The sequence below is a fragment of the Antrostomus carolinensis genome, unplaced genomic scaffold (genome assembly GCF_000700745.2).
Source record: "Antrostomus carolinensis isolate BGI_N321 unplaced genomic scaffold, ASM70074v2 scaffold12602, whole genome shotgun sequence".
Taxonomy (NCBI): Eukaryota; Metazoa; Chordata; class Aves; order Caprimulgiformes; family Caprimulgidae; genus Antrostomus; species Antrostomus carolinensis.
Window position 1 is genome coordinate 2,480 of NW_010297654.1, and position 21,952 is coordinate 24,431.

Sequence of the window (21,952 nt, forward strand, 5' to 3'; positions counted from 1 at the left end):
AACTAACAACTTGATCTGATAGAGCAGTGGAAGATGCAGCTGCTTAATCGATCTATTTCAGTATAGTAGTTCTCAGAGCAAAGACAGCCAGAGGAGCAGCAGAATGTTATCTGGATGCTGGAATAGCAGCTGTACTGGATCAGACTGCCTGTCTGTTTAGCCTGGCATCTTGTCTCAGGAGTGGACATTAGTTTAGGAAAAAGCATAGGAACAGTAGCCTTTGCTTTAGGAAGTTGCTGCTCTTTGGTGGAAAAAATATTTGTTTGTAGTGTATTTAATAAAATTAAGAGTGTGAATATCTTTTTGCAGAGAATCAGTATGACTAAAAAAAGGAAACATCAAGAAGATTTCCAGAAAGTGAAATTGAAAGTTGGGAAAAAAAAGCCTAAACTAGAGAATGCAACTGATACTACCTTCAAAACAAAGGCCATACAAATTCCTGAGCAACTTAAAGAAGATGGAGTGCTTCCTACACAAAATAGAAAACTTAACATAAAGGTATAACATGACATTACATTCTGAAATGATGGAAAATTACTTGTCATTTATCTAGGTTTACTATGTTTCCTAGAGTTTAGGAAAAAAAAATTATTAAAAAACCCCCCAAAACTTAAGTCCAGCAGAGTATCTGAACACAGCCTCTTTGTCCTTGACAATAGGCACACCCATGAATTCAGTGACTCAAATTGCTTCACTAGCATATAACCCAAGGAAGAATTTTTCAGCAGTGCAAAAACTAGAGTTGCACATTGATTTAAGTAACTAGGATTGATGTTTGTTTTTTTTTTTAAAGTCTTGTGTCATAACTTAAAGACAGTTTCAAAAAGTAGACTTCCTGAGATGGTTTTTTGAAAAAAAAATTGTTTATTTGGGTGGTGCTTCTGCTTTCCTTCTTTTGCATTGTCTTCTCTTTCTTGCAGCTCTCTGCTTAAACTGAAGAAAGCTGTTGAGATTGAGATTTCATAGTCCTGCTTTTGAGAACAAGTGTGTGAGAGGACATATTTTTTTTATCATCCCTCTGTTAAGTCAGTAGGGTTGTGCATAAACTTAAAAATGAGGAGTCTCTGATTACCTGAAGGACAAGTCATGTTGTCTTGTTTTTTCTGTCATTGAATTTTGATAATTTGTTCATTGTTGTGCTTTAAGCTAATACTGTATTTGTTCTGAATGTATTTTGCTGTTAAAAACAGCAGTACATCATAAGACTAGCTTCTGTATTTTGGAGTTTTTAAGAAAAATGTGCTGAAGTTAGGGGAGATGTGGGGAAGTTTAAAGAGCTTGAAGTAATAATGATGACAATTATATATATTTCTTTCCTTTTAGGATCTGCTTTCACAGATGCATCACTATAGTCCTGGGGTTAAGCATAATGCACTTCTTGGGCTCAAAGATCTCCTGTCTCAGTATCCATTTGTAATTGATGCACACCTTTCAAATATAATAAGTGAGGTGGCAGCTGTGTTTACAGACAAAGATTCTGGTGTCAGAGGAGCAGCTGTTCACCTGCTGCAGTTCTTAGCTTCGAAAATAAGAGCGGAACAGATTGCTCCATTTTTCCCTTTGGTAAGTGCCCATCTCTCCAGTGCCATGACTCATATCAGTGAGGGAATTCAGGAAGATTCATTGAAAGTCTTGGACGTTTTATTGGAAGCCTACCCAGCTCTTCTCACAGACCGCAGCAGTATATTATTGAAGAATTTTGTAGAGCTTATTTCTCACCAGCAACTGTCAAAAAGACTGAAAAGCAAAGAAAAACTTTCTTGGATGCTCTCTGTTAACCCAAATCGCAGAGTAACTTCTCAGCAGTGGAGGCTGAATGTACTTTCCAGGCTCAAGAAGTTCCTCCAAGCAGTGGTAGATGGATCCAGTGAAATAGAGGATGAAGGGCTTCAAGAACAAAAGGATAGCCCTCATTCTGGGAGGAACCCCATATGTGTAAATTGGAAGGTCCATGCAAATAATCAGCAACATATACAACTGTTTGAAAATGGTGGCTTACGACCAAAGATCAACTCATCATTTAGACTGAGGTGAGAAAACATTATGTAATTTGGATTAATATCAGCAATTAATATGACCACAATGTTAAACTGTGGTTTGTTGCTGTTGCAGACAACTGTTTAACTTTTATTGTGGGATTGTCCCTCGGCCCTGTTTTAGGGCATTTAGTGTAATGTGCAGGCTTTCTGCACTGGCTTGAAAATATGGAAATAGTCAGCAGATAACTGTGCTATGTGTGTATCATGAACTTTCCCATTATCAAATAAAAGCTTTATTTTATGCTATTCATAATCATTTTGGAAGACCAACTCTAGCTTTTTTTTTTTAAATGTGAACTGATGACTGCAGGTTGTTGCAGGATATCAAATAGGCCAAGCAGGCAAATTTCACTGCATTAAACATAAACTTGTTTCTTATACTGTGATTATGAATTTTACTTAAATTTTATCTTTTTATCTTCAAAAGTCTACCTTGTGTTTAGGAGTTTTACTTTCTTTGAATATAGCCCCTTTTGAAAAGGGCAGCATGATAAGATGCGTCTGGCTGTATGAAGTTCCGTTGAGTTTCCAATTCTAGATATTTTTAATCAATTCACGGGTTTATATGTTCACTATGGATAAAAGACGTCTTGTCTGAGACATCTTGATGAATATGGCAGAAAGTGTAGAGTGCTTAGTTACAGAAAGGTTTGTGGTTTTTTTAGTAGTACTCTAAATAGAAGTGAGGTGAAGTTAAAGGAGCAATAACTAACCACCTTTGTTTCTCTTCCTCCTTTCTGATTCATCCACTCCTCAAACCTCCCACCCCACTGTATGGTACTCTTTAAAACATTGGCATCCTCATGTATATGCATTACTATAGATGTTAAATACCTGCTGGTAAGAGACCTGGAATGACCACTTGAAAAACAACCTGTTTACCTGTCACACAGCACTTCTAATCCATAGATATCAAGGTGGTTTGAAGAGAAACCACAATCCTTGTTTTACCGCTGGGAGTGACTGAATAAGGGATGTAAAACAGTTACACCAAATTCATCTAGGAGGCCAGTGGCAGAAAAGGGTATAAAACCCACTGCCTAATCCATTGCTGTGTCCATCTCATATCTTCGAATGAATGAAGCGCAGAAGAAGAGGTGTTCTCTTTTAATAACACAGATATTGGCCTGAATTAGCACGTTTTTCATTTCTGTTGTGGAGATGCACGAATGACCATTCAATTCCCACTCTCCTAGACTTCCTCTTGGTAGGTAGCATATTACTTGTGGTAGGTATAGGATATTTTTATTAAGCTAAATAAAATGTGCAGCTTATTCTCATAAATGTGTTTGTTAATATAGCATAAGAGTTCAGTCATGACCAATAATATCTGCTGCAGGTAAAACTGTAGTTAGAAATTAGATCAGTGAAGCCCACTTGAGAGAGGGGGAAGGGTTCAGTGCTGAGCACAAAACGGTCCTATGGCCTTCATCTCTGCAGTCAGAAGCGTGCAGTTGTGGACCACCATATATCAGAGGATTCTTTGTGTTGTGCCTTGAATGATACGCAGCGTGGGATATACCGTGCCCTGTAATAGCTGAAGATGCATTGTATCCAGGGTCTAGGAAAATAAACTTTACATCTGGTGTCACCTGAGTTGGATTCCGCTTTTCTGAGGAGCTAGATTTTGGTGAAACATCTTCATCCACTTGTGGTTATAAATACTTTCAAAAAGACATTTGCAAGCATGAGGAGGAGCCAGAAGAATAGAAGGAAACATCGCTGCAGTCCAGGGGGAGACTGGGAAAGCAAGCTGATGGCAGCAGAACAGAAGAATGGAAAGAGAAGGGGCATCTGCAGGAGGTACAAAGATGTTATAATTTTACTACAGTTGTGCCTATTTTTGGTGTATTCATTTTGCACAAAGGGCCAGTACAGCTTGTTTTAGTGGATATCCATGAAATGGGAAGTTACTGTGGTGGCTTTTGTATTTGCCACTAAAATCTTTTCTAGTACTCGGAAAGTGTTTAATTCTGTCTCTTCCAAGTCCAGTGCCTTTTACAGGCATTTCCAGGCCTCTGCTGGGGCCGTTACTGCAAGGGCAGAAATTGCTTCTAATAAGAGGTGCAAAACATCTGCAATGCACCTCGGGTACTCCCAGAATCTCAAACAGCATATGTGTTTTTGTTTAAAAAAAAGTCGATGCACAAATAGTCAAGTTCTAACTATAAATAATGAGTTGACTAAACAGTAAGTAACTAATTGCAGTGTGTATGTATTGATGACCTGATCACTAATACTGCAAGTAAGTTCCAGCTTTGTTCTTTAAAAAGTAGGCTTCCAAACACCACTAATAGTGTGCTAAATTTTTAAAGTTGCTGTATCTTTTTAATCTTGCAAGTTCATTGGATAGGTATGGCACCTCACTGATAACCTAGTGTTTATGGAAAGTGATTTTCAGAATCAGTTTGCAGTATTAATGTTTAGTAAAAGGTGTAGATTCTGAGCTTGGAATGCTGGATGGTTCAACAATGCAGATTTTAAGACTGTTCTCTGTTAGGTCTTCATACTTGTGTGTGAATTAAAGATTACAATGAGTTAGGAGATTGTTAGAATATATATCCTCTGCTTTATGTACTGACTGTGCTGCTTTTTGCATCAAACTCATTTCAGGTGTGGAAAAATGGAAAGCCTTTACAACTTAAATGTGGTAATACCGAGGTGTATGATCTTTTTTTGGACTGGAAGTGGTGCTGAAGAGAAATGGTAGAGCTTCTGTTTCTGCTGAGAAAGAACAAAATGAAGCTGCAGAGAAAAGCGAAGACCACTTGAGACGCCAAAATCGAAGACAAAGCATAGTGAATAAATATGTATATGGTGTGACCTGTACATCAGATAGAAAAGGAACATGCAGTTCACTTGATGTACTGAGTGTTTCTTTGCTGCAATTGGCAATGCACACAGAAAAGGAAGACAGTAACCTGGCTTAGACTTTGAGCCATAAAAACTTGTTAACTTCCAATGACTTTCCCTATTTTAAGCAGCAGAAAGTATTTTCCTTATTTTCTGTTTCTTTTACACTTTCCTTTGCTGAATTTCCATTGTCCTCTTACTGTCAGATACATTACACATTTTTCTTTTGTTTGATCCTTTTAATATTATGCTTTAATATTAAAGCATAATATTAGCATTTTAAAGAAAAATGGCAGCTTAAAGGGTACACAAATATCTTGCAGCTCCACTCAATAGTATTAATCCTACTGATATGAAGATAATACCCTTTGTAGTGTTTGAGAGCTGCTTTACCATTAAAGAATAGTCATAACAGATACGTAACAAAAAGATTAACACTTAACGTGAAACCCTCCCAGCTCCAGTGAACCTGTGTTGCTAAGGATGTTGCACTAATCAAAGCATACTGGACAGACCACAGTAATACTTTGTCATCATCCCTTAGCAATCAGCTAACTAGCAATCAGATTTTACTTACCCCTTTTGTTGTTAACCTTGAATATTTGGAGGAGTCTTACCTTGAGAGATGGGGATATGTGAAAGCTATGCTAAATATTCTTCCCCAAATGCTTTTGGCAGCTGGGTGGAGTATCCCTTTTGGCATGGTTTGTTCCTTCTTTTTCCATCACTTGTTTCAGTAAAAGTACTGAAATAGTTGGGTGTGTGTGTGTTATACTTTTGCAGGAATCTTCAGGTGTGTGTTGCCAACTTCTCGGGTTTCATGCACTGTTCACTGTTTAATGGGGAGATTTTTTTGTATGTGTGTTCCAGAAATAGATTGCTCAAATCCTGGAGCTCTGCTGTAACACCAGGTATTATTTTCAGATAAATGTTTAAAGGCCAGTACTTCAGAACTGTTTCAGCCAATTGCTGACAGTTCAGTATCTCAGCTGAGCGTGTAGTCCTTTCATGGCATGGCATTTACAGGGCAACCTAACCTTTTTATTGAGATTATGGTCTTGGTAACAATTGGCTTGTCCAGTGACGCTTTAGAATTCTTTGTGGTTATAAATGGAAGATGATATTTGTCTACTGTGTGTTTAGGTGACTGAGGTTTAAATGTCTAAGTTGGAACAATTCACCCTAAACCTTATAGTCTGAGAGAAACTGATGTCTTTACTGCAGTGTTTGTGATGTAGAAGGGACGTAGAGCAACAAAAAGGGGACAGATAAACCAAATTGCATACATTAGTTGCTGCAGTTAATGCTAAGCTTTATAAAATCTTAAGATGCCTGATAGTTGTAGTAGGTACTAAAGATAAAACTGACATTTTTTTCTCATGACCAGTACTGTTTCTGCTTGTCCATTTTATTTTGTGATGTAGATCTAAATTCTTTCTTCCATCTTGCCTTCATTGAAAAAGAGCCTGTATTTGTATCCCATTCCCTTTTTATTCCTTTGCAGATGTCTTCTTCCTGCTCCTTTTACAGTTTGTTAATATGTGGATTTGTTTCAGTTTAGTAATTTTCTTGAGATACCAATTTCAGCCGGAGAGAAATGACAGAATAAAATTTAGTTATGTACGTATTATAGATGATTGCAGTGGTGTGAGAAATGTAGCTTCATAGAAGAATATACCCAATTGGATAATTTGGAAATGACAGGATGACCAGCAAAAACTGCTTTACCTCTTTAATCCAATATGAAATTAAAATAGTTGTAAACAGAACTTCTCTGCCTATCTGTGGAAGGAAAGCAAGTAGTTTTTCAGATCCCATTTTGGGTGTATAAGTAAGGAAAAATCACTTGGAGAACATCACTGAAATAGAAAGGAGTTTAACAGGAGGTTCAGGGTACTAATTTTATTTATATTAGTAAGTTAGAGTTATGATAGGAATTCCCTGCTGTGAGTTAGAAAATAATCATTGTGGAAAACAATTGTCAGAAATCATCAATTGAAATTATTGTTGCTTTTTTCCTTTTTTATTTTATTTTTAAGGCCTCTTGTTATTTGGAAACCCTTTCAGAAGCTTCTGTATTGCTTAAAGTTAGCTGGAGTTATTCAGGGGTTTCTTTGTTTAAAGAACATTCTTTTTAACATGGATAAAAATTGCCTGAATTTATCCAGGAGTCAGATTTGGTTATTTGTGCTGATAATCCCTTTTGAAACGTAAGCAAAGTGTGTTATGAAGGTGGGGAAAAGCGTCCTGGGTTTTCTTGCTTTCTAGGAGATGTTATTTTAATTTAAAATATATCTCTTAATTTTTTGATAATTTTTGTTTAACTTGATTACCAGATCATTTCAGTAATTTTCCAGCTAGTTGCTCTCCAGAGCATTATATGGGAACCAAAGTTATATTTTTGCAGAATGATATTTTTTTTTTCCCTATTCATATGAACAACCATTATGTTTGTTATAGCTGGAGATGGTTATTAATTGTAATAAACCTCATGCATTTGACAATACTTTGTAGTCAGTTTCATTATTTTGCTTCAAGGAACTTAAAGCTTTTTTTGTTTTGTTGAGTCAGTTTACACCTGTTGGTTGAAGGTGATATGATAATGCAAATCATATTTCTCCACTCTATAGAGTTTACATATAACAATGGGGGAAAAAATACTGACATCTAAGAAGCTGTTACAGAAGCGCAAAAACTTGCAGGGGGACTGGGGAGCGGGTTTGTTGTAGATGGCTTGAGCTCCCTTTTTTTCCTTTCTGAAATATTTAGCAAGAAAGCAAGCAAACATTTAAAGTATTTTAAAAAGTAATTTTTCCTGTTATTCAGAAAGCAGGAAAGTGGTTTTGCTCTAATTGCTGTGATATTTATCTTTTTCCCTTTTTTTTTTTTTTGCTTTTGTCGTTTGTTTAGGTCTCTGGCAAGTGTAATGGACAGTGCAGAAAAAGGCCTGTCCTCGGCTGAAAACTTAAAAGGTTTTATTGAGATAATAATTCCTTTACTGATTGAGTGCTGGATTGAAGCATCTCCTGCACAATCAGCTCCTATTCTTGGAAACCTTTTGGAATCAGAATCTCAGCAGCTTATGCAGCAAGTGCTTAGTATAATACATTTATTGTGGAAACTCACGAAGCGACATGATGAAACGTACAAAATGGTAAGGGAGAAATGATCTATGCCATAATAATGACAGTTCATTTTGTTTTGATCAGAAACTAGGGATTTGCTGATTGGAAGCAGTGGCAGTATTTTATTAAGTGTAAAAAAGCCTGGATTTTGAGTAGAATTTGAGTTTGGATTTTGTCAGGTCTCTTACTCTAGAAAAGAACCTGTCGGAACTGAGCAATGAGTTCACCGATAGTCTCCAGGAGTCCTTCCTGACAGACTGCAGCACAAAAGCTTTTGAAACTGAAAGTGGTGTTGGAGAAGAGGAGCATTTTGTCTCCCAGATAACCTCTGGAATAGAGTGCAGAACGGACTTGTTTCTTTCTTGTTTTGTTACATGCGTTGAAAAATTTTACAGGGGTGAGGGTGGAAATGGACAAACCAAGTCTAAACTCCTTCAGAAGGTAGGGAGCAATGGTGGTATGAGATCCTGTAATTGCTTGGTGCAACCTACATTGTTGTGTCATGATTGGTAGTATCATAAGACATCAAATCAAAACCTCAATAAGAATTTTGGAAAACATTCTTGAAGTTTTTTTTCCCCTAATGATTTTGTCTTGTACTTTAATAAGTTAATTGCTTTTTTTGGTAGCTTTTGCTACTTTTCCAAAGATTTTGCAAACTGGAAAAAGAACATGCTTCTCTCTCTATTTCAGCTATTAAGAGCAGTTTGCAGCAATGTCTTGACAGCTCTTTGTTTTACCTGTCTGTAGGACTAGATCTGTTTGCTAAACAATAATTTATGTATAGAATAATTATTGGAAATCATTTGTGGAATCATTCCATTAGACCAGAATTACCCAGCATACACAGCCTGAGGGATGGATTCTGTGTGTCCAAACAAAACACGCTGTTCCCCTTTCATCTTTTCTAGACGGCATCTTGGAAGCAGGCAGAAGGCAGGCTGCTGGCTGGGTAAATACCTGTGGCAGCCTGCTGCCCCCGACCTTTTCCTTTAGGGCACTGCAGAGCTGCTGCCTGTAGCCACAGGGTGCCCACATTTCGGTCACATGAAAGGAGTGCTCCTGTGCCAAGATGTAGCTGGTTCAGTTACTTGCATTTGCATTATGACCTTAGGAGGTTTTTGGTTAATTTTTTTTTTGAGGGAGTGGAAGAGGAAATGTTGTGTCCATAAACTTTTTTTTGAACATATTGTGTTTTAGATAAAATAAACTGTTTATCGTATTTTTCCTTTTATTTTTCCTTAAGTCACCTCTTAATATAAAATACATTCAAATGGCTCAGTTTGAAAATGGAAGCTTTTCTTCCTTAATAGCCCTTGGGCTTGCAGGCCAAAGTGGTTATTAGAGACACTTTGGAAAACCACTGTGAACATGCCTAGTGGGAAACCTGTTAATCTTTGAAATAATTTTAATGGTCACTGTCTGTTCTTAATACTTGGATATCAAAAAGTTTATTCTGCCTGACCACTTTGGTAGTAGTTAAGGCTTTTTTTGTGATGTATTCTGCTGGACAGTTTGTGGAATGATGACTGAGTGTCTGCTAACCCACAAAGTAAAATAATTTTTAAATACTGAAAAAAATCCTTTTTCTGTAAGGATGGCTTTTCTACTGGAAAACATTTTGTGTCAGCAGGCTTTGAATTACAAGTACAATGATGATGGCAAAAAATGAAGGCAGTGTCAGAATAAGTCTCAACAGAAAACCTGGACAGTCACTGCAAGTAAATCAGAGTTCATTCTGATTTTAAGAACCCTGATAAATTGATATAAAAGTACTTTCAATTCACATCTGTAATGCACTTGGTTTAATATTGCATATACCCACATTAATATGTGCTAAGAAAATATATTGGTTGAGTTTGGATTAAATATTGTCACTCAATTTTGTCTTACAATTTTAATTCCTTGTTTTGTGGGCCTTCAGGTTCATGCACAAGACTTCACATTTATGTCTGAAAGTAAATATGTATGAAAACTTGGAAATGGAAGCTAAAGTTCCTGGTTTTCATTGATTCCAGTAATGGATTTTGGAAAATGATTGCATTGATGTATTTCACTTACTACCATTTTTTCTGTCTTTCATCTGCTTTCCTTAACAGGAGCTGTGGCTTCGAATGAATTACCTTGTTGATTTCAAGCACCACTTCATGCGTCATTTTCCTTACTCTTTACAAGAAACAGTAAAGCACAAAAAGAAAGATTCTTGCAAAGGGTGAGAATAAAATCAGTGTCATGTTACAGTTTTCAGTTTCATAAGTGAGACAATGAGTCACATGCTTTATCCAGTGTTAAGTTTTTAATGTTGGAAAAGAAAACTTTTTATTGTATGTTCCTTGAAGATCTGTTAGAGAAGTTTTTATAGGAAGGTAGCATTGCTTTGAATTGCGAAGTTTTGGTTGTTCTTTGTAGAACTATTGTTTAGGAAGTAATGTGAATAGCCTCCAATAGAAATTAAAATGCTGTCTTAGAGAAATTGAAATATTTTATTGAATGTGTGGTTGAGAACTTGCATATTGCTAAAAGGTGATTTGTGTTAGTCTGACTAGTTTCATATTTCTGCATGTTTTCTTCAGTTGACTGCTGAATTACATCAAAAATAGTTAAAATATTTTTTTCACCCACATCTATTCTATAGTTGTATTCCAGGGCTGGATAGATACAGGTAGAAGGGGAGATAGGACACATTGTGCCTGTCCTGTATGGCAAAGCAGTACTGGAACAGAAGTCAAACACTCGCATGTTTCTTCACTATTGAGCTGGCAGAGTGGGTGTGCCAGTTTTGTTCTGGTACAGACCAGTAGCAGGTTGTCTCCCCTTACAGCTCTCAGATGTGAGACTGTATTCAAGCAAAGTCTGTTCTGGAGTCATTCTTGCAGTCCATATAAAACACTAGTGTATGTACAATGGGTGTCAGCCAGTGACTTTCTTGGTTTCAAATACTTGCAAACTGTGCCACTACTACTTGAGCTGTAGCATTAGAAGCAGCTCTTTTTATACTAAGGGTCTACCATGGTGCGAGTATACTTGAGGCTGAAATCCTATTTGATATTTTGACTGTTGCATTTTCCCTTCCTGGAAGGCCACATGGATCAGAGGTACAGCATGGCTCTTTGTTAAATGCTTTCATTTCAGCTGAGTCTTACCCATTCAGTTCATAAAGCCAAAAGGTGTTTTGCTTTTCCAGGTTTTTACCTAAGACCCTTCCTTGAAACTGGAAATCTCTGAATTAGTAGTTAGGCAATACATCTTGTCTTATAACCTTAATTAACCATACTTCTGTTGATCCTCCTTCATTCTGCTGCTAAGTTTTGCCCCATTCTTAAACTTTAAAATAAATATGTTGTTGGATACATGCAGGAGAAACTCTTTTTTTGTGGTTTTAATTTGGCTATTACTTCAAGACTTCTGGGAACTTAGCTTCGTGCCATGAAAATAAAAATAGCTTTTTTCCTTGCTTACCAATATAGAATCATAGAAAGTTGTGAGTTGGAAGGGACCCACAGGGATCATCAAGTCCAACTCTTGCCCTAGCATAGGACAGTTGCAAGATTCAGACCACATGTCTGAGGGCTTTGTCCAAATGCTTCCTGAATATTGTCAGGCTGGGTGCCATGACTGCCTCCCTGGGAAGCCTGTTCCAGTGCTCCACCACCCTCTGGGCAAAGAACCTTTTCCTAATGTCCAACCTAAACCTCCCCTGGCACATCTTCCTGCTACTTCCTCTGGTCCTATCATTGGTCACCAGAGGGAAGAGATCAGCACCTGCCCCTCCTCTTCCCCTTGTGAAGAAGTTACAGACTGTGATGACTTCTCCTCTCAGTCTCCTCTTATCCAGGCTGAACATACCAAGCAACTTCAGCCTCTCCTCATATGGTTTCCACTTTAAGCCCTTCACCAATTTTGTGGCCTTCCTCTGGACACTCTCCTGTAGTTTTACACCCTTTTTATACTGTGCCGCCCAAAACTGCCCCCAGTACTGGAGGTGAGGCTGCCCCAGTGCAGAGCAGAGCGGGACGATCACCTCCCTGAACCGACTCACAGTGCAGTGCTGGATGCACCCCAGGACACAGTTGACTCTCTTGGCAGCCAGGACACACTGTTGGCCCACGTTCGACTTGCCATTGACCAGAACCCCCAGGTCCCTCTCTGCAGGGCTGCTCTCCAGCCTTTCATTCCCCAGTCTTTTTGTTATGTGAAACAGAACTGGACACAATATTCCAGATGTGGCCATGTCACAGGTGAAATTTGGTAGCAGTCCTTCAAGCTCTATATCCAAGTCATTGATGAAGACATTAAAGAGCACTAGCCCCCTGATGGATCCCTGCGGGACCCCACTAGTGACCAGCCCGATGTCACCCCATTGACTAGAACCCTTTGAGCTCGGCCCCTCAGCCAGTTGCTCACCCATCACAGTATGTGGTTATTCAGCTGTATGAAGGCCTGCATTTGGAAACCTTGCATGGCATTTTGAGGCTTCTTTCCTTCTCCAGTTTGCAAAATGTTGCAGAAATTTAGCACAGTACTACAGATAGTGCTTGGTATCTATTCTGAACACGAAAATGTTACTTGCATTGATGCCATGTGTAATTGATGTCTACGGGTTGAGATTTATTTGCTCATATTGTAGTGGCTGGCTCTGAACTGAAGGATGACTACACCTACATTAGTGCAGGTTAAAATGCTTTTTGTTATTTCATTTTCATAGTTCTACTTTGTTATGAATATAGGCATTCATACTGTGCAGCTTTCTCTAGGTAAATACTGTGATTTTTTTTTTATACTGTGAGTGAATAATCAGCAAGTAGAGAAGTTCTAGCATTATGTGTTGAGCTGCAGTACCCTTGATTCCTTTCTCAATATCCCTTAATTTTGGCTTTCAAACCTCTGTAGGGCAACAGGGTGGTCCTACAGAATATTGATGTTGAAAAATGTTTCTGATTCCACATGAATTTAAAAAAAAGTACATAAATGGATTTGTCTGTGCTGCTCATTGTGCTTTTTGTTATGTGAGGATGACAAAAATCCATGTGATTCCTCACAGAAGAAACACAGAAGGGACTGAAACTAAGGATTAACTTTTTTTTTTGTTCTTCTGTTACTGGTTTCAGTCACCTGAAAGTGCTGCTGGGCCAAAGTATATCTGTCAAACAGGAGAAACGAGCCATAGAGATACAATTTAGAGCTCTGATTGTTGCTGTGACTATAAATATGAGAAATAAACATTTTGGTTGCAGAACAAAAATTTTCAGTACTTCATATACTAAATATGGAGACTTTTAAAATGTTTATTTGCTTTAAAACTTGGAATATTTTTTCTACATGCTATAATTTCTTCCAAAGTACTGCATATTTTTTGAAAGCTCTCTCTTTTCTTTTTTCTGCCCTCCCCCTTAGCAACAAGTATTGTATGACATCCTCAAACAGCGTAGACCATCTTTTACTGAACTTAACCTTGTGTGACATAATGGTTTCACTAGCAAGCACTTCAACACTTCAGATGGATTCTGGTTGGCTGGACATGATAAGGAAATTTGTGACAGATACTCTTCAGGATGGCAGCAAGCTGAACAGCAAGCAGGTGAACAGATTGCTTGGTGTGACCTGGAGACTAATGCAAATACAGCAAAACAAGGGTAAGACATGAGTAGTTTCTGAAAAGCAAAATTTATGCACTGACAAAGAGCTTGAGTTATTCTAGCATTTTCAAGTCACTTCATTTTATATCCTCAGTTGTTACATCGTAATGTATTTTGTCTGTAGAGGTGAATTAGATTTCATGGTCATATCCCTGTGTAGCATTGGAAATGGCTTGATCAGACTCTGGACCTACTTTCTGTAATTAGGAGGTCTCCTCCTTTCTTGTGTCTCTCAGGTGTGACTTTAGCAGCAGTTTGCCTGATAGTGGTATTTTTGATAATTTTTCTTCAGGTAATGAAAAGGGCACACTCAGTCACTTCAGAAAGAGCCTTGCCATGGGCCAGTTAAAACTGAAATATGTTAAAAATTATGAGGACTTTGGCTGCATTTTGGAAGTCTGTATACTGTGGACCTTTTAAGAACTACTTTTTAAGAATATATTTTTAAAGTGCTTCTGTTTTTAAATTTGTCCTCTTCATATGAAGCAATGCAAATAGTAGGACCTGATTTACTAAATGTATCACAGGGAATTATTGGGAAGTGGCTGAACATTCTACACGCTTAGAATATATATTTCTTATATTTGTTCAGTTAATGGTTCATTAATTAGCTAAAAACTACATAAAGATATAACTGTTACTCAATTAAGAATAAGCAAGTGTTCCAAGATGAATCTTCACCTGAAGAGTATGGGACTTGAGTAAGTTGAAACTCCTGATTCGATGAGAACTTAATAATTTATCTTAATTCAAATCCATTCTGATATTTGATGTATTTTTCTCTTGACAAATACATTAGATTTCAAGTTCTAAATGACACCCTACATTAGGTTTGAGTATGACTGTGCCATTGCAGGTGCTTTTTACGGTGTGTCTTTTAGTGGGAATGCCTATTTGATAACTTAATGTTCCCTCATAAGAGTTTTACTGATGAAGACCAACCCCTGACTAGATCTGGAATAATTTTTAGTATGGAACATTCTTAATGCCTCTGTGAGCAGAAGTAGCTCTCTTCAGTGTGGAACACAAAATTATGTCTATTTTTGAATAAGAAATTTACTAAGACTGCTCTGTACACCTGAATGGAAAGGCAAAGGTTTCCCAGGCTTGATTTATGAAGGTAATGAAGTGATTGCTGCTACTTAAGTATATCTTGACAGAAGTTAATTCATTGGGAGCCCAAGCTCTTCTGAGGCAAATTGTCAGGTCTCATACCCTTCATATCTCTTAAGAGATGCTTCCCGATTGTTTCCAGGCTTGTCTTCTCTGAATTCAGGTACTTGTATGATTTTTTTTTCACGCCTTGTTAATTTTTACATCCTGTGATTTAATCTGGTTTCCAAAGAAAATGTTTGGTCTGTTTCACAGTCTACTATAATAACTTCTGCAGTTGCTGGCTGGTTTTAGCCAACTTTGGCACAAGGGTAGAACTTTCATACATTGTTTTAAGTCTAGTGATAATGTATAGCTGATGAGAGCTTCAGAGCAGAAAAGGTTGCAGTGCAAGTTTAGCAGTTCTCCTTGTAGTGGCTTGCCAGTGGCCTCTCAAGGTATGTTATTTTCTGGCTAATCAGCAAATGTGATTTGGAGCCAGCTGGGTCAAAGACCTGGAGAACTGATAAGGCTGATGTATGTTACAGGGAGAAGGGGATGGTATAGGGAAAACTGGAGGCACCGTTACAGTGAAATTTGGGTGAAGATGAAGTGGGGAGTAGGAGATTGATGTGAGGTTACTGCACTAGTGGAAAAGGATGTGGGATAGCAATGGAAAGCGGGACTTTATTCATTGTCATTTACATCACAAACCTGTGCGCTGTCTTGTCTTCATGAAGGTCTGAAGCTTTTCCTTACGTGTGGTCTCTGTTAGTTTGTGTGGCTCTTTCACAAGCTGCACAAGAAGGTGTTATTTCAGTGATTTAGAAGTCTAGCCAGTAGTTGTTTTAAAACATTTTGGTACTTCCCTGTGGAGTTAAATGTAGATAGTTGCATATAGAGATTATAGCTCTTCTGTGTATGTGTATGTATAAAATCAGAATATTAAGAATCAGTATTTCAGGTTTTTATATATTTTCTTTCTAGTGGCAACAGAACCCTTGATAAAAGCAGTATATACACTATACCAGCAAAGGAACCTCCTCTTTCCTGTTCGTACATTGCTTTTGAAATTTTTTAGCAGAGTTTACCAAAAAGAAGATTTAAGGACTCAAAGAATCAGGTAAAAACCATTTATGCATTCTTTCTCATGTCAACATAGTATATTTGTTTATATCTATTTCAGAAGTTGGAATACAGAATTTTTGTGTCAATATTATAAAACTTCATTCTGAATCTGTTTTGGCACTGTGTCACTGAAATTTGAAACTTTAGGTTCTCTGTCAGTTGTGATATTGAGATGTGTATTAGCTTAGTTGTCTTTTTTCTTAACGTAAGTACTAGACAGATCTAAATGATTTAAAAATAACTTGAAGTACGTTGCTGCAAGCTCGTTGTTACTGACTGTGTGGTAGTCAGTAGGTGTGTCAGGATAGTGCAGCTATAGCCATGCAGCATTTCCATTACCTCAGCCTGAGGTCGTGGACTTGTGACTTAGTGCCTTTGGTGGTTCTGGTAGTGCATGTCTACCCTTTTGTACTTACTTTCTTTAAGAAGAATATTTTTTGTTTTGGGTGAATGATCCTACAGAGAAAATATTCTTGTCCTCTTGGGTTCCCAGTTTCATGCATTTATTAGATATCTGGCTTTCTTCAAGTAATAGGATGTTATTCTCTATATTGCTGTTAGTACATTCTTTCATCCTAAGATTTCTCCAGATTGTCTCCAAGTCTTAACTTTTCCAGAAGTCATCTGGTTCCAGCTACATAAAATCCTTAAACGCAGATCTGGCTGCATTAATCCTACGTTGTTTGAGAATTGCAAAGGGACGTGAGGTCATACCTATGATACCTGTTTCTTCTACTAGGTAAAAATCAAATCAGGGACTCCAGAGGTACTGGTATCCACTAGCAGAGTCAAGCTTTGGGAAAATTTTCTTCTGCAGCTCCTTTGCTTTGTTAAATCTTATATTGAGGTAGTGCCTGAGTATATGTAATTTGATCTTCAGCCAGAAATATCAAACACTACCCTATGAACGTTATAAAAAATGTAGGGAATTTGAAAGACAAGACAAAAAGGTTAGGAAGTATCCCATTTTCCACCTGTTTTCGCCCAGAGCGGACAAAGAGATCTTTTTCATACTGGCTAATTTCCCTGAGGTTACATAACCACTCTTTTCTGTACTTACCTGGAAGTCTTGAGCATCCCATCCAGTTTCATGTAATCGTCTAACTGTCTAGAAAGCTTTAACTTGCCATCTTTAGACATCACAAATAGCAGTAGTTTTCTTGCTGTTCCTCTTAGTCTTCTACATGGAACTGTGACATTTTTAGTAACAGAAGAATAAAATCTCAAATTCTTTGCAAAAAGGATAAATGCACTTATGTCTGACTTTTTAAGGCAACATAATGTTTGTGTACTCTACTGATCTATTTTTTTCCTTTAGAAACAAGTGGGTTTTTTCATTTCTTCAAGATGTAGACTGCGCAATAGATCCTGGATGACATTCCTGTTGCTCCAGTATGACATCATAGCTCTTTCAGCCCTCCTGTGACTGCTCTCCTCGGTTTTTTTTAACTTTTTTTTCCATCAGAGCTTGTCAAGAGCAGTCTATAAGAGGAGCGGAATTCATGTTGGAACATTTTCCAAGGACGTTTAGGTGAAGCTGTTTATTTTTTAAGTGTATCTGGTTCAAAGGCTAGGTATGAGCTTTTGGTCTGTTGTTGCACTGTGGAAGAAAACTTGATTGATTTATTACAAGGTTCAGAATTAATATTTTGGACTTGATATGAGTTATCTTCACCCCTAATCGCTGCACACATATGCATAGTCATTGTGTGTGTATATATGCATATACAGTGTTTGTGTAAGTACGCACATACTGGTAGAGACTTAAAAGGCTATTTAGCCTTATAGCCTGCCTTCTACACTGACTGAGGTGAGATGCTGTAGGGAGAAGGCAAGAGTTACTTTTCCACAGTACTCTCAGCTTCCAACTATTTGAAGTGTGTACTTCCTCACTGTGCAGAACTTCTGCATGTTGGTATCACTCAGTGGATGTCTTTTCCATGAGCTTGTCTGTTCATTCCTTGGACTGATCTGAATCAAGAGCAGCTGCAGCATCCTTTGACAAGGAGTGACAAAGCTCAGCTGTCTGAAGACCCACTTCCTTTTGTTTGTTTTGATCCTGGCTCCTTCTAGCTTAATTTGATATCAGCACCCACCAGAATATTTTATTCTTATCCACCATTTTCATGTCAAGTGATTTGAGACCTCTGTTGAGCCTACCTCACTCACCCACTTCACCTGTCTCTTCTCTAGGCTTTTCCTACCATTAAACACAATCTATGTGTGCAAGTCCCTTCCTTCTTATGTCATAGATACTTGTTTTCCTTAAAAAGTTTTTGTTGAGGGTTTTTGTCAGGTCTTTTGAAAATGAAATAATTTTTATCATCATTATGCTACTTTTGTCTACACCTTCAAAGACCTACTTTGAACTTCTTGATTTTCACTCGGCAGCTTCTTTCATGTAATCATCACTTCAGTAGTAACCTGATGAAATGTTTTTGGTTTCTAAATGATACTTGATTTGATAAGCCAGGGTGTCACAGAAATTGTAGCCCATGAAAGATAGGATTGGTCTGTAAGGTTGTTTCCATTGGAGCTAGAAATGATAAATAAAGACAGATCTATAATGGAGGTTGTGAAGTTGTAAAGCTTATCACCAAAAACATTTAAAGGAAAGAGAGAAACCTAGTTAGTGCAGTTCTCTGAAGTATGAACAGGCCAATTGATTGGAATGGGGGAGGAGGTCTGGAGAATCAAGTTATAAATGCAAATGAAAATGTGTCTTAGGCTCAGGAAGAGCTTGTCCAAGTTTTTTTTCTGTTTCCTGACCAGCTTTTAGGGGGTGTTTATGGTTAACAGCAGTTGCAGAGAAAGATGATAAAAAGAAATTGAAAAACAAACCAGTTTCATTCCTGTTTTTCTGACAAGCAGGTTAGAAATAGCAATTCCTAAATGTCATGCTGCATTATTCGTTTCATAGGATCTGAAAATAGCAAAAGCTTTTTAACTATCACACTATAGGATGAGGGAAGAAGTGGGTCTGAAATTAGGATAAATTCAAGTTGTCCTTCAATATAAATAGTATCTTGTCACATTTTTCAATAAAGATGATTATAATTCATGTCAAACACAAGGGCTAGTCAGAGTCCTCAGATGTGGGAACAGTGCTGTAAACAAAATTGAGTTGAATGCTGTCAAATGAATGCAAAAGAGGAGGATTAGGTAAATTATATTCCAGTGACTTGAGAGAACTGGTGTGTGAAAATGCAGGTAGTAAGAACTTTGGCTATTACCTTTAAAGGCAGGTAATGCAATCTGGATTTGGTATAAAAGATTGCATCTCATTTAAAGAATAGGATTGTGTATAGTGGGATACAGAACAGAGGTGACAACAGTGGGAGTGGTAAAACTGGAGAGAATCTGCTTATACAGTTCCTTGGAGCTCTCTTGAAGCTTTTTGTTACCATTAATGACCAGCACACAAAGCAGGAGCATGCCAATAAGAACTTTCTGGTGACATATAGTTCAGAAGCATTGCCTGAACAGAGGAAATGAGAATAAACCAGAAGAACTGGATTACGTGAGGAATGGTAGAAGAGGGAAGAGCATTTATTTGTACAAAACAAAAATTGTTGCAGTTAGCAACTAATGAGATTTTTCTAAAATGTAAAATTCAACCAGATAGTTGCAAATGATAAGCCTGTGATCGCTCTTTCTCCTTCTATATGCTACCTGTGTACTAAGGTTGTGGGAGAAAAGAAGCAGGTGTAATTTTTAAACATGCTAAGCTGTAGCAAGAGGTGCATGGCAGTATTGTAATAATTTGATTAATTTGGTCATTTGATACCTCATTAAGTTGACTTTATTTGTTGTTACTTATACCCAAGAAAGCCCAAATCTAAGAGCTGCAAGGGCAGCCTAAGCTATAGATTCCTTCCACTCATATTCGAAGTGGCCAAAACTCCTCAGTTGTGCTTGCTTGAGGCTCTGGGTAGAGACAATAGAGAGCTAGACATTCTGGCAGAAAAAGTTAGTATCTTAGGTAAAAAGCCTCTTTAAATTTAGCGAATGAAGAATCAGATCAGCTGAATGTAGTGAAATCCATGGGCCAGATGTGCAGGGGTATACCTGAGAGTGCTGAGGAAGCTGTCTCATGAAAATGAGACCATTGCTTGTCATCCATGAAAAACCGTGGTGGCTGTGGGAGGTTCTGTATGGCTGGAAAAAGACTGCTGTTAATGCATCTTGAAGAGAATCTGGGGGATTTCAGGCTGATGAGCCATGGCTCGGTCCCTGGAAAGATTATGCAGCCATTTGCTTGGAATTAATATGTGAGCACGTGAAGAACAAGCAGGTAATCAGGAAGAAGCTAGCATGTACATATGGGCACATCACGTATTACCAACGTGGTAGCCTTCTGAGAGTGTCTGATGCAAAACACTTTGTTAATAGCATTGTTTGGTGCTGTGTACCACCAGTTCTGGATTTTCATTCTGCTTTAAGAGGTGTCTGATTTGACAAGCAAGATATCAGCGAAAGTAGAATTGAATTTGGAAGTCTAGTATAAAGAGTAGTAGCTTGATTGGGGGGTTCAGTGATATTGAGGGTGTAACAGTGTCATAGCTTTTCAGCCTGACTCATAAGTCATTAAATACAAACTAATAAAGCTAATGATAAATGGAAATGTTGCTTTCTTAGCATACAGTCAGTTCACACAAATAGTTTCTGAAAGAGTTGAAAATACACAGTGCAAAACCTATGGATCAAATAAATACTTCTGATGTGACCGCGTAGTAGCACACCAATGTGCTCAGATCTTCTGGTGAAATATTCTGAGCAAATCACAGTATTGCAGTTTATTGTAATTTAATTGTACCTTACGTTAAAGCAACTTAGTCAAGATTGGAAAGAGTAAGTTTGTGGGGTTTATGTTGTTGTGATTGGTGGTTGTTGGTTTTTTCCCCTCAACTAATTTTCCGTCTTTCTTTAGAAGTCGAAGTAAAGTTCTGTCTCGTTGGTTGGCTGGCTTACCTCAGCAACTTGCTTTGCTCGGCTTGAGAAACCCTGAGCTTTCAAATCAGCTGATTGATATCATTCATTCTGCTGCTTCTCGTTCGAACAAGGAATTATTACAAAGTTTACAAGCCACTGCTGCTCGAATATATGGTAAGACTTTTACATCACAGCATAGTGAATTTTGTTCATCGCTTGGCAGGGAAGTTGCAACATATGGAAAATACTGGTGGTTCCCAGCTGAATGTATAGTCTTTGTGTTGGGGCAGGGGCAGAGATTGGTTTAGTCCCTTATAATAAAGGTTAAAATGAACTAGGTGTGTCACTTTAGCCTTTAGGAAAACATTAAAATGTAAAAAACATTAGTTATAATGTCCTCCCTTCAGCAAGCGCTGTACAAATAAGAGTGTTTAGAAAAGAGCGGGGTCCCTGCAGGATTGCTGGAGTGTTTAGAGTGAGGTGCTGATGCTAGGGCATTGTTAGGAAGTGCAGCAGTGTGTGTGTGTTTGAAGGCAAAGTGATGTCAGCATGTTGACCGCCTGTCTGTGTGCCGGCAGATCCGTTGGAGGGCACGCTGGTGCTGCTGCCGGCCGAGGCCCAGCGGCGGCTGGTGCAGCTGGTCTACTTCACCCTGCTCGCCTGCCTCAGCCGCTGCTGCATCATGGGCAGGATGTCCTCCGACCTGGCGGCCACCCTCATCGGGATACTCCACATGAGGTAACACCCTCCATGTGCCTTTCTGTTTGCTTTAAAAAAAACCCAAACAACCAACCAAACAAAAAACAACCAAAAAAAGCCCTCCAAAAACCCCCAACCCAAACAAAAAACTCCAAGTATGAACATTTATTCATTGAGTGTGAAGTTTGTTACTGACTTGCACTGAAAAAAAAAAAAAGTCCATATAGTGTGCAAGAATTGCCATCATGAAGAAAGTTAATGCTTCCGTCAAACTTTACTCCTAGCCTTTTACTTTGTTCCTGTCTTTACACTGTCTGATTTTTTCTCCAGTGCCTGACAACAAAATGCTGTCAGTTACCTGTAAGGCTACACAGTGTTGAGCATCCTTTCAGTACTTAAAGGCAGCCTGTAAGAAAGATGGGGACAGACTTTTCAGCCGGACCTGACA

At 38.1% G+C, this 21,952-nt stretch overlaps 1 protein-coding gene across 2 annotated transcripts in view; it reads left to right on the forward strand.

The window, feature by feature from the left end:
- Window positions 1-318: 318 nt before the first annotated feature.
- TEX10 (testis expressed 10) overlaps window positions 319-21,952 on the forward strand; it is a 54,115-nt gene continuing 32,481 nt past the window's right edge. For both annotated transcript variants that reach the window (XM_010162215.1, XM_010162216.1), the window contains exons 1-8: window positions 319-498; window positions 1,324-2,030; window positions 7,803-8,046; window positions 10,117-10,229; window positions 13,412-13,650; window positions 15,733-15,868; window positions 20,804-20,979; window positions 21,384-21,543. In XM_010162215.1, the coding sequence (XP_010160517.1) occupies window positions 319-498; window positions 1,324-2,030; window positions 7,803-8,046; window positions 10,117-10,229; window positions 13,412-13,650; window positions 15,733-15,868; window positions 20,804-20,979; window positions 21,384-21,543 (1,955 nt within the window). The remainder of the gene's footprint in view (window positions 499-1,323; window positions 2,031-7,802; window positions 8,047-10,116; window positions 10,230-13,411; window positions 13,651-15,732; window positions 15,869-20,803; window positions 20,980-21,383; window positions 21,544-21,952) is intronic.